Source organism: Brassica napus, chromosome C9 (assembly GCF_020379485.1).
Source record: "Brassica napus cultivar Da-Ae chromosome C9, Da-Ae, whole genome shotgun sequence".
In the NCBI taxonomy this organism is placed as follows: Eukaryota; Viridiplantae; Streptophyta; class Magnoliopsida; order Brassicales; family Brassicaceae; genus Brassica; species Brassica napus.
This window is the reverse complement of record NC_063452.1, coordinates 11,354,297-11,368,371: the sequence shown is the minus strand read 5'-3', so window position 1 is coordinate 11,368,371 and position 14,075 is coordinate 11,354,297. Positions and strand designations below refer to the sequence as shown.

At 34.2% G+C, this 14,075-nt stretch overlaps 1 protein-coding gene and 1 pseudogene across 1 annotated transcript; both read left to right on the top strand.

Moving 5' to 3' along the window:
* Positions 1-1,222: 1,222 nt before the first annotated feature.
* Positions 1,223-3,558, top strand: LOC106393477 (transcription factor MYB46). Its single transcript, XM_013834175.3, has 3 exons — positions 1,223-1,525; positions 1,632-1,761; positions 2,536-3,558. Exons 1-3 carry the CDS (start codon positions 1,393-1,395, stop codon positions 3,383-3,385), a joined length of 1,113 nt encoding a protein of 370 aa, XP_013689629.1. The 5' UTR covers positions 1,223-1,392; the 3' UTR covers positions 3,386-3,558.
* A 4,305-nt stretch (positions 3,559-7,863) lies between these two features.
* LOC111198337 lies at positions 7,864-13,532 on the top strand (annotated as a pseudogene).
* Positions 13,533-14,075: the final 543 nt, after the last annotated feature.

The window sequence follows — 14,075 nt, the reverse complement described above, 5'->3', positions numbered from 1 at the left end:
GTGTGTTAATTTTAAATTTCATATATACTTACGTATATTTAAAATTTAAATGTAAAAAGATCATTATACAAGTTCAGCTACGTGACTTAACCGATAATTTCATTGTTTAATTCAAGATATTATTTAATAATATACTTTATATTATTTTTTGGTAAAAAATATTAAAATTTTATACCAATTTTTATAGTTTTTGACATAAATTACACAAATACAAGTAGCAGAAAAATAAGCTAAGTAACAACAGAGACAGAAAAGAAGAAGCAACTCATAAGATCTAGCACTCAAATAAAAAAATATAAACTGAAACTACTAGCCTAAAGCTGAGGTTGAAGCTCGACCAAAACAAAGTATTCCCAAATGGTGATGATACCTTTGATGAAATATGAAACCACGTCTTGGTAATTTTGGCTTCCCCGTAATGCTACTCCAATTGATTGGTATCATCCCCGGACAGCATTTATGTACCAATATGTCTATTTATATATTTAGTAACCATCAAGTTTTACATAAGAAATTGATTGAAAAGAGAGAGAAAAAGATAAATAAACGATTCTATATAAATATAGTGGTGCATAATTTATTTATTTTTTTTTTTTTGAATATTTGTAAAATTTATTCGAAGAAAACTAACTTTTGTATGTAACTGGTTTGATCTAACTAATTTATAGAAATCGAAAGATCAAAGTTTTGAAACAAATAAAGCCTACAGCGTTGCAGTAGAGCTTCATAGTGCCGATGACCCTACTACCCTAAACATTCATGAGGCAAAGTTTACAAGGAATTTTTATGTTTTTTTTTCTTAACAAAGGAATTTATATGTTATCGCTAAATCTATATATAATGGCCATTTGTTGTATGGATTAATATATTTTTCAAAAAAGTAAAAATCTATGGATTAATCTAACTTTCGTCCTAAGGTCCTTGAAAAAGAGGCAAAAACAAAAAACGGGAGACAAAAAGGTACGTGAAGAAAAAAAATATGTAAGTGATGATTGATAAGGGCTTAACGTAATAATACTACAACAAAAACTCTACGTACAAACGAGTAACAGGGCATGTAATAGAAAGTCGATGAGACGTCGTTTTAAGGTTAGGTCGATGAAGAAATATCTCAGGCCCCACCCGGCCACCCCTGGGACCCGACCAGACCTTGATCTCGTCGTCCCTTGTTTTATTTTATTTATATTTTAAATCAATATTTATCTTCTTTTGGGTTCGCTTTTAAACCCCTCCATTTCCTCTTCTCCTTTCTATAGCTAAAAACCCTCAGAAACACAACCCACGAAAGAAACAAAGTGTGGTACATATACATATAAAATATTAATTTAAGATAATTATTGTGATTAAGTAGTTAGTTACAACTAAGTTAATTTGAAGATTGAGCTACTAATCATGGGTCATCACTCATGTTGCACCCAGCAAAAGGTGAAGAGAGGGCTTTGGTCACCAGAAGAAGATGAGAAGCTCATTCGATATATCACAACTTATGGCTATGGATGTTGGAGCGAAGTCCCCGAAAAAGCAGGTACTGCATTGTCTATATCTATTTAAATTATATAGTTTCAATCTGTTGACCCAAAAAAAACTTGAAGATTCAACCTAGTATTTACAATGCCTATTTGATAAATTAGGACTTCAAAGATGCGGAAAAAGTTGTCGATTACGATGGATAAATTATCTCCGGCCTGATATCAGAAGAGGACGGTTCTCTCCTGAAGAAGAGAAATTAATTATAAGTCTTCATGGAGTTGTAGGAAACAGGTTTATATTTTCTCTAATTTTAACATATATATATATATATATATATATATCATGTACTACATTATTGTATTATTATGCATATAACATATTTAAATTATTTTCATATTTTTGATGATTGATACCAGTTTTTACTAATAAGCTTGTTGGGTTTGGGATACAAGCTAGATTATAATATATTTTATTGTTATATAATCAGTTTATGTATAAATTTATTAGTATTTAATAAGTTTAGCCACGGTTCTAAGCAACGACCAGCCTACGGTTGATGACTAAAGAATCATTAGCGTGTAGTTTCATTCATCTCCTTGTAATTTTGGCTACTTGCTTGAGCTACATAGTAGTGTACATTTCAAGTCACTTAGTTGAACATTCTCAAAATGTAAACCAGACATACACACACATGTATGCATTTATTAGAGCACTTCCATTAGTGGATGTATCTAAAGCTTTAAAATGTTGAAAATAATAATAAAAATGAGACGGAACCAGAAGCAGTATGTCTGTACAGATGCTGCCGGAACCCCATAAAAGTCGATTTTTGCCAATTGTCTTCTTCTTAGTGGTTCTTATTCATTTTAGCATTTAAATTTTAATTGTAAAATCTAATTAAACTAAAAATAATGTTATTACAATTTTTAAGATCATATAGTATGTGCACAAATAATGGTGCTCTTAGGAAAAAGAAAACTTACACACCGACACGTATATACACATCTATCATGTATGTGCTTAATTGCTTATGTTTCTCTCATTACTTTTGTACATGTCTTTCAGGTGGGCTCATATCGCAAGTCATTTACCTGGAAGAACAGATAACGAGATAAAAAATTATTGGAATTCATGGATAAAGAAAAAGATACGAAAACCGCACCACCACTATAATCGTCATCAACCATCTATAACTACTGTGACATTGAACGTGGACGCTACATCAACTGCTACGGGTGTCCCCTCAAGTACCACTACTTCGACTATCGATAACTTGCATTTTGATGGTTTTATGGATTCTCCTAACCAACTAAATTTCACCTATGCTCAAGAAACTACTACCAAGATTCAAGAAACCCTTTTCTCCCATAAACCTCCTCTTTTCATGGTAGACACAACACTTCCTGTCCTTGAAGGAATGTTCTCTCAAAACATCATCACAAACAATAACAACAATAACAATGATCATGACACACAAACAGGAGGAAGAGGAAGTGTCTTCGAACAAGCATTTCTGACACATAACACGGAACAATGGGATATGAATCCTCCTCAACAAGAACGGATTCAAGTTCCTACTATGGTGTCAGATTTGTTCAACAATTCTACCAATTCAAATACCGAGACATTTACAAGTTACAAACTACCGGCGCTGGCCGAGGGAAATGTTGATAACATCTCCCAAGTTGATCAAAATAGTAATGCTCAATATGGCGATATAGCGTCCACATTCGAATGCTTTAGGAAGCAAGAACTAAACTATGATCAGTGGATAAATTCACAACAGTGCTCTAATTTTTTCTTCTGGGACAACCTTAACATTAACGTGGAAGGTTCATCTCTTGTTGGAAACCAAGATCCATCGATGACCTTGGAATCCTCTGCCTTATCTTCTTATTTCTTCATTTTAAATTAATGAATAAATCACATGAGAGAAACTCACGCTATTTGTCTATATATAAGTTTGTTTCTTTAGTTTTTTTTATTAGAGGTTGTTTTCGGATGATATTTACTTTCAAGCTGATGTTGTAACGAGTGTTCTAAATTGTTGATGAGGAGATCGTGTATGTATGTATGTGTTGTTTTCTAGCTCATGGTTTTATCCCTAAATTTATGTAATAAAGGACGAAGTAACCTTTTCCCAGAAAAGTAAGTATTGATAATTTGACTTGTTTTTACTCCACCGTCCACGTAAAAACTTGTAAACAAAGTTTTCTTTTTTCGGTAAACATGTTAAAGATTAATTTACCTTTTTCTTTTATAGAAGGTACATAGAGCTACAAGGAAGAGAAACTACAATCACAACACCAATAAACAGAAAGAAAACACTGACCAGTGACCATTCGGGAAACAAGAGGAACGAATAAAAAAGGAATGTACGAAAATAAAATAGCACGAATGAAAATGAATGGTTGCTCTTTATCAAATTTAACAAGGAATAATTTTGTTCTTTAATTCTCTACAAAAAAAGGAATGAAAGGGAATGAGAAGGAATTATTATTCCTTGTGAATGATGATTTTTTTAGGAACGTTAGGGAATGCATTATTCCTCGCCGTTCCCTGATCACCATTCATACTAACTCCAAACACCCAATAAACAAAGAACGATTACAGGACACAAACTCTAACCGGTTGAAAACCCAGTCATAAACGGAGGACGACACGGAACGAGTGAACCACTACAGCACACCGGAGAAAACAGAGACAACCAAGGCGAAGCCGACACGAAATAGTGCATCCAATTCCATCACCTTAGCAAAGCTGTGAAACTCCCATCACATCTCAAGACGCTGCTTCACCGTCAATTTTACTCAACTACACTGGAGAAGAGAGAATCTCGTTCCTGTAATAGATATTAAGAGATGAAGCGGAAGATCAAAGTGAGTGATCTGATACATATTAAGATCAGATTCAAGCTCAAAATCAAGATGTAGAAACTGAGATTTAGAGAAGATGATTAACGGAAGAAAGTTTGTTATTCATATTAATTTTAACCATACAATGTAAGCTAATGTTGCTTATATACATATTTGGTTATCTACAAGTAAACCAAGTCTCTAATCACCAAATAAACCGGTTAAGTGAACCATCTATCATAAGAATAGATGCAAAAAAGACCGCGGGTTTTTGAAAGTAAGAGTGTTTTTTCTGGGGAAATCGGCAAATTCCAACGTCAACAGAACCCAGCAGTCCCGATCAGTATATGCACATATAAGCTGTGCAAATACATACATCAACACTCGACCAATTTACAGATAGTCAAAGGTAACGGAATATGAGCTGTTCGTTATAATCGCTTAGCTGTCTGTCATATGTGGCTTTTGGTTAAAGGGGCAATTGGACCCAGGTTGGAGCAATAATTCCTTAATCGCTCAACCACTGTGCCAAATACAATTCACTGACTGTGATCTCTATCAATTAATATTTATAGCTAATAAATATTCATTTTTCTGTCTTTTTCTATCTGTGTATGTTTTCATTATCCAAGCAAAACCAAAAAAAATCAGAATCTCTTAAATGTCTGTCATTCCATGATTCATTACTTGCTTCAATACAAAAAAAAAAGAACTCCATTTGCTGGTTCGTGATTACATTTGTTTGATGACCATACTGAGACCAAAAAACTTATGTAATAGACAAGAAACGATCTTGACTATGTCTCTTATTTCGGTACCCAAAAATAATATTAATTTAGTTGACAGAACAAGAACTTCAAAGGCTTGTTTTTTATTGCCAAACAATATCATCTTTTATGTTTTACTGAATAATTTCTAAACCACTTGTTTTTTTAAATTAGGAACTAACATTTGAGAGATTCTTTTTTTTTTTGGATAATAAAAACATACACAGGAAGAAAAAAAACAGAAAAATGATTTACCAAGGTATAAATAGAAATTAAGAGGAGACAAAATCAATGTATCAAACTTGGCCCAGTGGTTGAGTGATGAAAGAGTCTTGCTCTAACCTGGATTTGATTCCACCTTTTAACCAATATAAGGAAAAGTTTTTATTTACTATTTATTATTTTAAACGTAAAAACCACGTATGACAGACAGCTAAGCGAATATAACTGACAGTTCGTATTCCATTACGTTTGACTAACGGTAAATTGGTCAATGTATGTAAAAACTATATTTTGTTAGTTCGTGTATGAAATTTGAATCAACTAAGTATTGATGTATGTATTTGCACAGCTGATATGTTCATGTACTGATCGGGACCGCTGGGCTCTGTTACATAGGAATTGGCCGATTTCCCGTTTTTTCTGCGTCCTCTAGGTTTACGGTTTGTGTCATGGTTTCACCTAAGCAGCAAACCAGAAAAAAATGTTTTGATATACGGTGTTGTCTTACCGGAAATAGCGGCGGCCCATTTATAAGATGTCGTTTGGGTGGGACTACCTCGTAGATCTCTCGGTATTGGAACTGAACATTTATGTATATTTCATTGTGACTTGCCTAAAGAATAGATATGACTTGAAATGGGCAGCGAGATATTGTTTGAATTCAGCTGTCCACTCACACACAATACAGAAACGGCAGACATAAGCATTGACGGGTGCGATGAATCTAGGTTAAACCAGGTGTCTGAAGGCAACGATGGCGGGAGATATGAATTTGAACCTAACCAAGTGGACACCCTGACAATAGTGATGGACTATGTGACTGGAAATCAGAGAAGGTATCCGAAGAAGAAGAAGACAATGTCAAAGAAAAAGAACACATAAACTGTTGGAGTTCGCTCTTCATCTGTTTCAGTATCTCCCATCAATGCATGGAACATTAAAGTTTGAGTTGGGGAAGAAGGTGACATCGCATATACATCAGCATGCAAGATGATGGCGCAACCAGTGTGGCAGAGTAATCTTGTTGTCTTTTCTGTGTTTATCGCTTGAGGTTTTCTCAGTGATTGAAAATCTAATACTCTTGATCTATCCTCAACTTGTCGACCCAAAAGTGACACATAATTTGGAAAACCTTTTGGATCAGCTGATCAATCATCAATTATGTTTCCTCTCTTTCTAAGAATCCCAGATGATCTCATTGTGTTTTCCTGTTCTGTCAAGTCCTAACCTGACCTGATAACAGTTCAGTTGGCTTTCATTACCCAGATGGCGACAACCCCTCTCTCTGCGTTATACAAGGAGATGAACAACAATTATTGTGTTGTCGAATAGGCAATGGCGATTTAGACCCGTTGAGGAGGTGTTTCATTGGCTTCTAGGCAATGTTTCCATATGTCAGAGTTGAACCTTATTTATATTGAACTCTCGTGAGCAGAGATATAGTGTTCGAATTCAGCTGCATTGATCACAACTTCTTCGACATTAATTGAATAAGGAACCCTATATCTGGACCCAAGGAAGCTTAGCAAGGGAGTTACGATTCCAAATGTATGAAGACATATCACAGTTTGACATGATAGTAGCTATGTGCTTGAAATGAGCTAAGGCATGACACAAATTATTCACCACAGAAATACTTATTGTGACAAACGGGTGGCGTTCGAGTATCCGTTTGAGTCGGTTTTATTCAGATTTCGAGTTTTTGGGGTTAAAAATTTAAGTTTTATTCAAGTATTTATAAATTTCAGTTAGAATTTTTGCGGGTTCGGTTCAGACACCCGTTTAAATTATGTAAAAAAATTTAAAATCCAAATATCCTTTTAAAATTCAAAAATAAAATGATATACAACATAAACATTTGAATAATATGTGACTAAATACCTTAAATTACCATAAATGTATTTTGGTATGAATATTAACAAGGAGAACATGTAGTTATTTTTGGTGTTTTGAATATTTTTGACTATTTTTGAATATTATTTTTAGATGTTTAGGATATTTTTACACATTTTCACGTAATTCTGAATATTTTGGATATTTTTTGAATATTTGATCGAAAATAATTAATAAATTTAAACATATTATTGTGATTCGGTTATTTGAAGTATTTATGTTCGGTCGTGTTCTGTTCGGATTCTTCATACATTAAACTTTTGAATCAGTTCGGATAGTTTACCAGTTTTAGTTTGGATTCAGTATTACTTTTTAGGATCGAGTTTGGTTTGGTTCTGGTTTGGTTCTTTGAATCTGGGTATTTTGCCAAACTTTGCATAGCCAAAGGCGATCTATACCCAGTTGACTAGATTTCCTTATGCAATGTCTCCAAAGACAAATGCAAATACTCAAAAGAAATGGCTTTGCGCCAAAGACGCAAAATTCGATGGCGGATAGTTTAGCACGTAGTGTTAGGAAACAACATATTTCGTCGTTTATATAAATCAAGATCTCTCGGTTTGGTTTACAGAATCAGTATGAACATGTATAAGTTGATGACAAAAAAAAAAAAAAATTCCATTAGTCAATAAATCAACACTCAAGCAATAATGGATACGCGTTCTGCAGTTTTTTCTCCATTTATGTTTTTTTTTTCTGCTTAAACTCTCCATTTATGGTTTATCCACACAATTCTCTGTCGGTCAGTGCCCTTGATCCTCTCTCATGGCTTCTTCTTCTTCTTCCTCGCCTGGCACATGGAGATACCGCGTCTTCACGAGCTTCCACGGACCCGACGTCCGTAAAACCTTTCTCAGTCATTTACGTAAACAGTTTAACTGTTATGGGATTACCATGTTCGACGATCAAGCGATCGAGAGAAGCCAAATCATTGCCCCTGCTCTCACCCAAGCCATTAGAGAATCAAGGATCTCGATCGTGGTGCTGTCGAAGAACGCTATGCCTCTTCTAGCTGGTGTTTGGATGAACTGTTGGAGATTTTGAAGTGCAAGGAAGATATGGGACAAATAGTGATGACGATCTTCTACGGAGTAGATCCTTCCGATGTTCAGAAACAGACTGGAGATTTCGGAAAAGTTTTCAGTAAAACATGTCGTCGTAAAAGAGAGGAGGAGAGTCAAAGATGGAGTGAAGCTTTGACTGATGTGGGAAACATAGCCGGGGAAGACTTCCTGAACTGGTTTATGTTTTGTTAAATTCAGGGGATGTATTCAACCGACAGTTTAGATGATTTGTATTAAAATGACAAATCCACTGTTATTGAAACATGAATTTTAAAAACTCATTTAAAATCCACTGTTATTGAATTTGACATTTCTTAAAGTGCTCTGAAATCCACTGTTATTGAAAATATTTTAAGTTGTGGAGTTTTAAAGTTTTCAGGTGATTTTAGGGTGTTTGGGTAGGATTTCTTAGTTAAAAAAATTAAAACTCAAATCCCATAGTTTTAGGTGATATTCTAGAGTAGTTTAACAAAAATCACTTAAATCTCTGCAACTTATTGAAATCATCTAAAACCCCATTAAAAATTAAATCACATCAAATGCTAAATTGAAAACAGCCCCCTTGGTTGTTTTTCTCATGTTCTAAGTACATAGTGGTGCTTTTCTAACAAGAGGAAATATGGTTGAACTCAGCGGCGGAGCTACGCTAGTGGAGAGGGGGGCAGCTGCCCCAGATAAAACAAAATATTTATCCAAATCGTTACGTAATTAACCAAAGTTTCACTAGATCACCTTGTCTTGCCCTCGTTGAAATTTTCTTCTTGCCCCCACCAAACCTTCGCTCAAGCCTCACATCTCACCATTTCAGTTTTTTTTTAATCTCATATTTATCACTTGTAATAAATAATTGGTACTTTCCTATTTTGTATGTATACTGATATCCATGACAAAATATTCAATGCATTTTTGTATTTAATTTAAAGAGGTTTGTTAACTTTCGTTGTTCAATAACTCTTTTATATATTTTTCATTGGTTAACTATTTTGATGAGATAATTAGGTTTTTATTATTTCCTTATGAGCCATGATTAGGTTATTTTCTTTATAAATACCATATACATTTTTTATTAAAAATATTTAAGTTATATGTTAAATCATATAAATAATAAAAATATTTATTTAAAAATACCAGCTGTTTACACTTTATTTAATAATAAATATTTATTTATTTCTATAAATAATTTATTTAATAGTAAATATTATTTGAAAAAAAATTATGCCCCCGGTAAAAAAAGTTTCTGGCTCCGCCACTGGTTGAACTGAATTAATAACCTTAAATGATACTCCCTCCATATTTTTTTATGAGCTAGCTCGCTCAACTCAGCTCAGTTCATAGTGAGATCGGCTCTTTCATGAGCTAACTCAGCTCAGCTCATTTATTATATGAGCTTCAATATGTAAACTCGGACTCAGATCATCTAGATCATGAGTTAAATGAGATAACTCGTGATCTAAATAAAAATAATAATTATAAAATAAAATAGTGATAGAATAACTTCTATGATATTGTTCAAAATTTAAATATTAAAAAATCCAAAACATAAATATTAAATACAACATAAAAACCAACACATGATGAAAATAAAAAATAAAAAAAACACCTAATATAAATTAAATTGAAGCAAAACCAATGATCCAAATCCCTATTCTTCGTGAGAGTCTTGAGCCAATTCATCTTCTATGTCTTATATGTATGTTTTACATTTTAATTTTAGAAGATAAATATGATTGATATAGATATTATTTTTTAAGAAGATTTGGTTTGACATTTTAATTTTAAATGATAAATATGATAAATATAGAAATTATCTCTTTTTTACATAAAAAATAGAAATTATCCTGATATATATATATTGTAAGTATAAAATAAACAAGCTCATGAGTCAGCTCATGTTCATTAAAGATCGTTCATATAACTCGTGATCTAATTTAAGCTCGATCATTAAACTCATTTATTAAATGAGCTTAAAATATAGGGATCGTGCTCATGAAAAAACGAGTTGAGATGAGTCAGATCATGAGCTATAGCTCATTTTGACACTCCTAATTTTCAATAACTATCAATTGATGATGTTTGATCAGTTCAAATATTTTCAGTTGATATTTCTTAAAATATATTCCATCCGTTCCCGAAAGTAAGATTTTCTAGAGTTTATTCTTGTTCCATAAAAATAGATTTTCTATATTTCTATATTTTAAAGGTACTTTTGTATACTTTTGAGAAACATTAATTATGAATATTTGAATTGATTAAATTTTATTGGTGGATAGTTATTGGAAAGTGTATTGAAAAGTAAATCGTAGATTAAATTGTAAATATTTATTATATTCTTAATAAACGTGAAAATTCTATAAAATCTTATTTTCGGGAACAGAGAGAGTACAACTTATCAATATTAATTATTAAAATACCTTACAATCTAGAAAATATCTATCTTTAAAAAAGGAGGGAGTAATTTAAACAAGACATCTGGTTGAGATAAAAAGAATCTTGCATGCGGTCCTAACAATTTCTCTTTATTTGTTTTGGTTTAGGGTACCAGTGTTGTGTCTGGTATATCATTTGATGTATCAGGTATCAGTGAGCTGATTGTAAGCAAGAGAGCTTTTAAGAGGATGTCCAACCTTCGATTCCTCGCCATCTACAAAAGCGTAGATGATGGGAATGATGGAATGCATTTACCAGTGGAGATGGAGTTTCCCCGTCGTCTAAGGTTACTACAATGGACATCATATCCAAACAAGTGTCTTCCATCTACATTCCATCCAGAAAATCTTGTCAACCTTTGCATGCGATACATCAAGCTCGAGTTATGAGATTTGTAGAGTTCTCTTCTCTGGTTGTATGTGTGTGTGTATAACCTCCAATGGAGAAAGATGAGAGCTTGCTCTAGGTGATTTAGAAAGAGAGATTGATGAGAGTGTTTATGAGAGAATAAGAGACTTAGGAATAGAGATTAAGAGGCTGAGAGATTAGGAGAATAAGAGATTAGAGATTAGGGTTTCAGATTCAAGAACAAGTTTATCATTCATGAAGTGGAGAGGGGAACTCCCCCTTACTCCCTTAGGGTTTACAAATCGGCCAATACAAGCTTATATATGAGCCTTTACATTTCTAATCTCATAACCTAAATCTAATGGCTTCTAATAGACTTGAAGAATGGATGGATCAGATGGAGAGTGGAGCTGGTCGTTGTCTCTCATTGGCTGTGTTCCTGCTGCTGTATGATTGGCTTATTTGAATCTGGTCAAGGTGGAGACTGGCGCCTAATTGGCTGCTGTGAGGCTCCCTTGAATCTTCCCATTTATCAGGCCAGATACATGGTCTCCCTTTACTTCTTTTCACAGCCAAAAGCCAGCCTGTTCCAGCCTGTCTTTGGCGCCAGCTCCCTTCCTTATCCACACAGCATCTTCTTGATTCTTCTTTGATTCCATACGGACCAGACCATGATTCTAAGTCCCTAACCTTGCACAAAGCCTTCATGACTCATTCTGACCATGCCCGGACTTGTGCCTTGCGCCCTATTCTTGCACCAACTTCATATCTTCTTAAATGTTCAAGTTATGCATTCTTGGGTTGACCTGGTCCGTACGGATCCGTACGGTCCGTACACGTCCGTACCAAATCCGTACGGCCTCGCTCTAAGTTTGCACACTCGACCAAACTCCTCTATACTTCTCTTTTGACTCCATTTCTTTTCTTCAAGTTAACACGAGTACCTCTGGCAAGGAATCCATGTTGGTCTTGTACTTAAATATATACATGATCAGTTACTTTCTCTTCATTTTATTTGATTTTCACTCTGTATTGTTGTGTTGTTTTACATTTAGCCGCTAACAAATCTCAAGAAGATGGATTTGACACTGTCTTGTCATTTGAAAGAACTCCCGGATCTTTCAAATGCTAGAAATCTAGAGAAACTGGACCTGAGTGTCTGCGAGAGTTTGGTAGAGATTCCATCCTCTTTTACACATCTTCAAAATCTAAAAGACTTGCGGATGGGGAACTGCATAAACCTACAAGTCATTCCACCTCACCTTAACTTGGCATCCCTTGAAAACATTGACATGCAAAGGTGTTCAAAGTTGAGAAATTTTTCAATTATATCTACCAACTTGGTAAAAATTGATATATCATACACAGAGATAGAAGATGTGTCTGCACTTAGGCTCTTCCCTCGCCTTGCGTGTCTCAGTATAAAGAAAAGTGGAGAGAAGGGATTAACACATCTCCCGAGGACTTTATGGTATCTGGACCTAAGCTATACTGACATTGAAAGTATTCCAGATTGCATCAAAGATCTTTATTCGTTGCACCTTAATCTAACTGGCTGCAAAAGACTCAGATCATTGCCATTTGCCAGAGCTCCCTGGTTCGCTCAAATCCTTAACTGCAGAAGACTGTGAATCACTGGAGACAGTATTCTGCCCTTTGAATCACAGTTCAGATGCAACACTCGTTTTCACCAACTGCTTCAAGTTGGACCAACAAGCACAAAAAGAAGTTATCCAATGTTCGTCTCTGTGCAGATGGGCTATCTTACCCGGAAGAGAAGTACCTGCAGAGTTTGGTTACGTAGCCAGAGGAAATTCATTTACCATTATTTTTCCAGATGGTGACAATTCTCTTTCTGCTTTATCAAGATTAAATCTCTGCGTTGTGGTGTCACCTAACCACCAAACCAGCGAGTACAACAACGGGTTTGAATCATTGTGCTGTCGAATAGGCAATGGTGACTTAGACCCAGTTGAGGAGGTGTTCCGTCCAGGCATTTTCTCCAAATGTCGAGGTGAACATATATTTATATTCAACTCTCGTTTGCCATTTATCAGTTCCTGCAAAGAGAGCAGAGAGATAGTGTTCGAATTCAGCTGCAGTTATAACAGCTTTGACATTATTGAATGTGGAGTCCATATCTGGACCGAAGACGAACTTGATAGTATTAGTCTCACAAATGGGAGATGACGATCCAACTTTTTTGGAAGACGACACCAAATGGAGTAATCTGTGACAGCAAGGAACACAGGCTGTTGGAGTTGGCTCTCCCTCTGCTTTGTTCTATCTAATTCTGTGAGAAAAAGTAGAAGCTTGGTTTCGGTAAGAAAGGCGATAGAAGTTAGGTAAGTCATCATTAGCCGCCATGCTTTACCATATTATGCAAATCTGCTCACACGTCTTGCTGTGTTTTCTTACGTGAGCTCTCTGCGCTGAAGAGTTATGCGTATAGACAAACTATCATGTGTTCTATTGGGAAAAAAGACATCTTCTGCAATTTCAGTCGACTGGTATTGACTACGACCTCAACTTGCTTATAATTCAGAAAAATTACCTGAACTTATAAGAACGTGTCAATATTAACATTGGCCGTAACTTAAGTTACTATTCAACAAAACCGGTAAAACGGTGTTGTTTTGATTAAAGAAAAAATATTTTGAAAAAAATTATCTATTTAATTATTTCAGATTATAAATTTATTATACTGAACTAAAATAAATATATTAGTAAGTAATAACAATTAATAATAAAGTTAAATATATAAAACAAAATTGTTATATATTAATAATTTCAATTAAGTAACCTAAACAATAAAATTATACAGTTACAAAATATAACGCTAAAATGTAAATTAGATATTTAAAACTTTTATACATTCATAAAATAAAAAATATCCGCACGGACTTGTTTGTTAAATTCTATTAATATATTATAGAAAAGCAAGAAAAAAACGTGTTTAAATTTTAGTATCTAAAAATATGCCAATCAAAGAGTCTACGGTTTCTTTCTTTCTTTTCATATTTTTTACT

What these genes read in the sequence shown, in the direction of transcription:
- LOC106393477 (XM_013834175.3), top strand. Translation starts at nt 1,393, where the DNA reads ATGGGTCATCACTCATGTTGCACCCAGCAAAAGGTGAAGAGAGGGCTT. An exon ending in CGAAGTCCCCGAAAAAGCAG is followed by an intron (nt 1,526 to 1,631) that starts GTACTGCATTGT and finishes TTGATAAATTAG; the next exon opens with GACTTCAAAGATGCGGAAAA. An exon ending in CATGGAGTTGTAGGAAACAG is followed by an intron (nt 1,762 to 2,535) that starts GTTTATATTTTC and finishes CATGTCTTTCAG; the next exon opens with GTGGGCTCATATCGCAAGTC.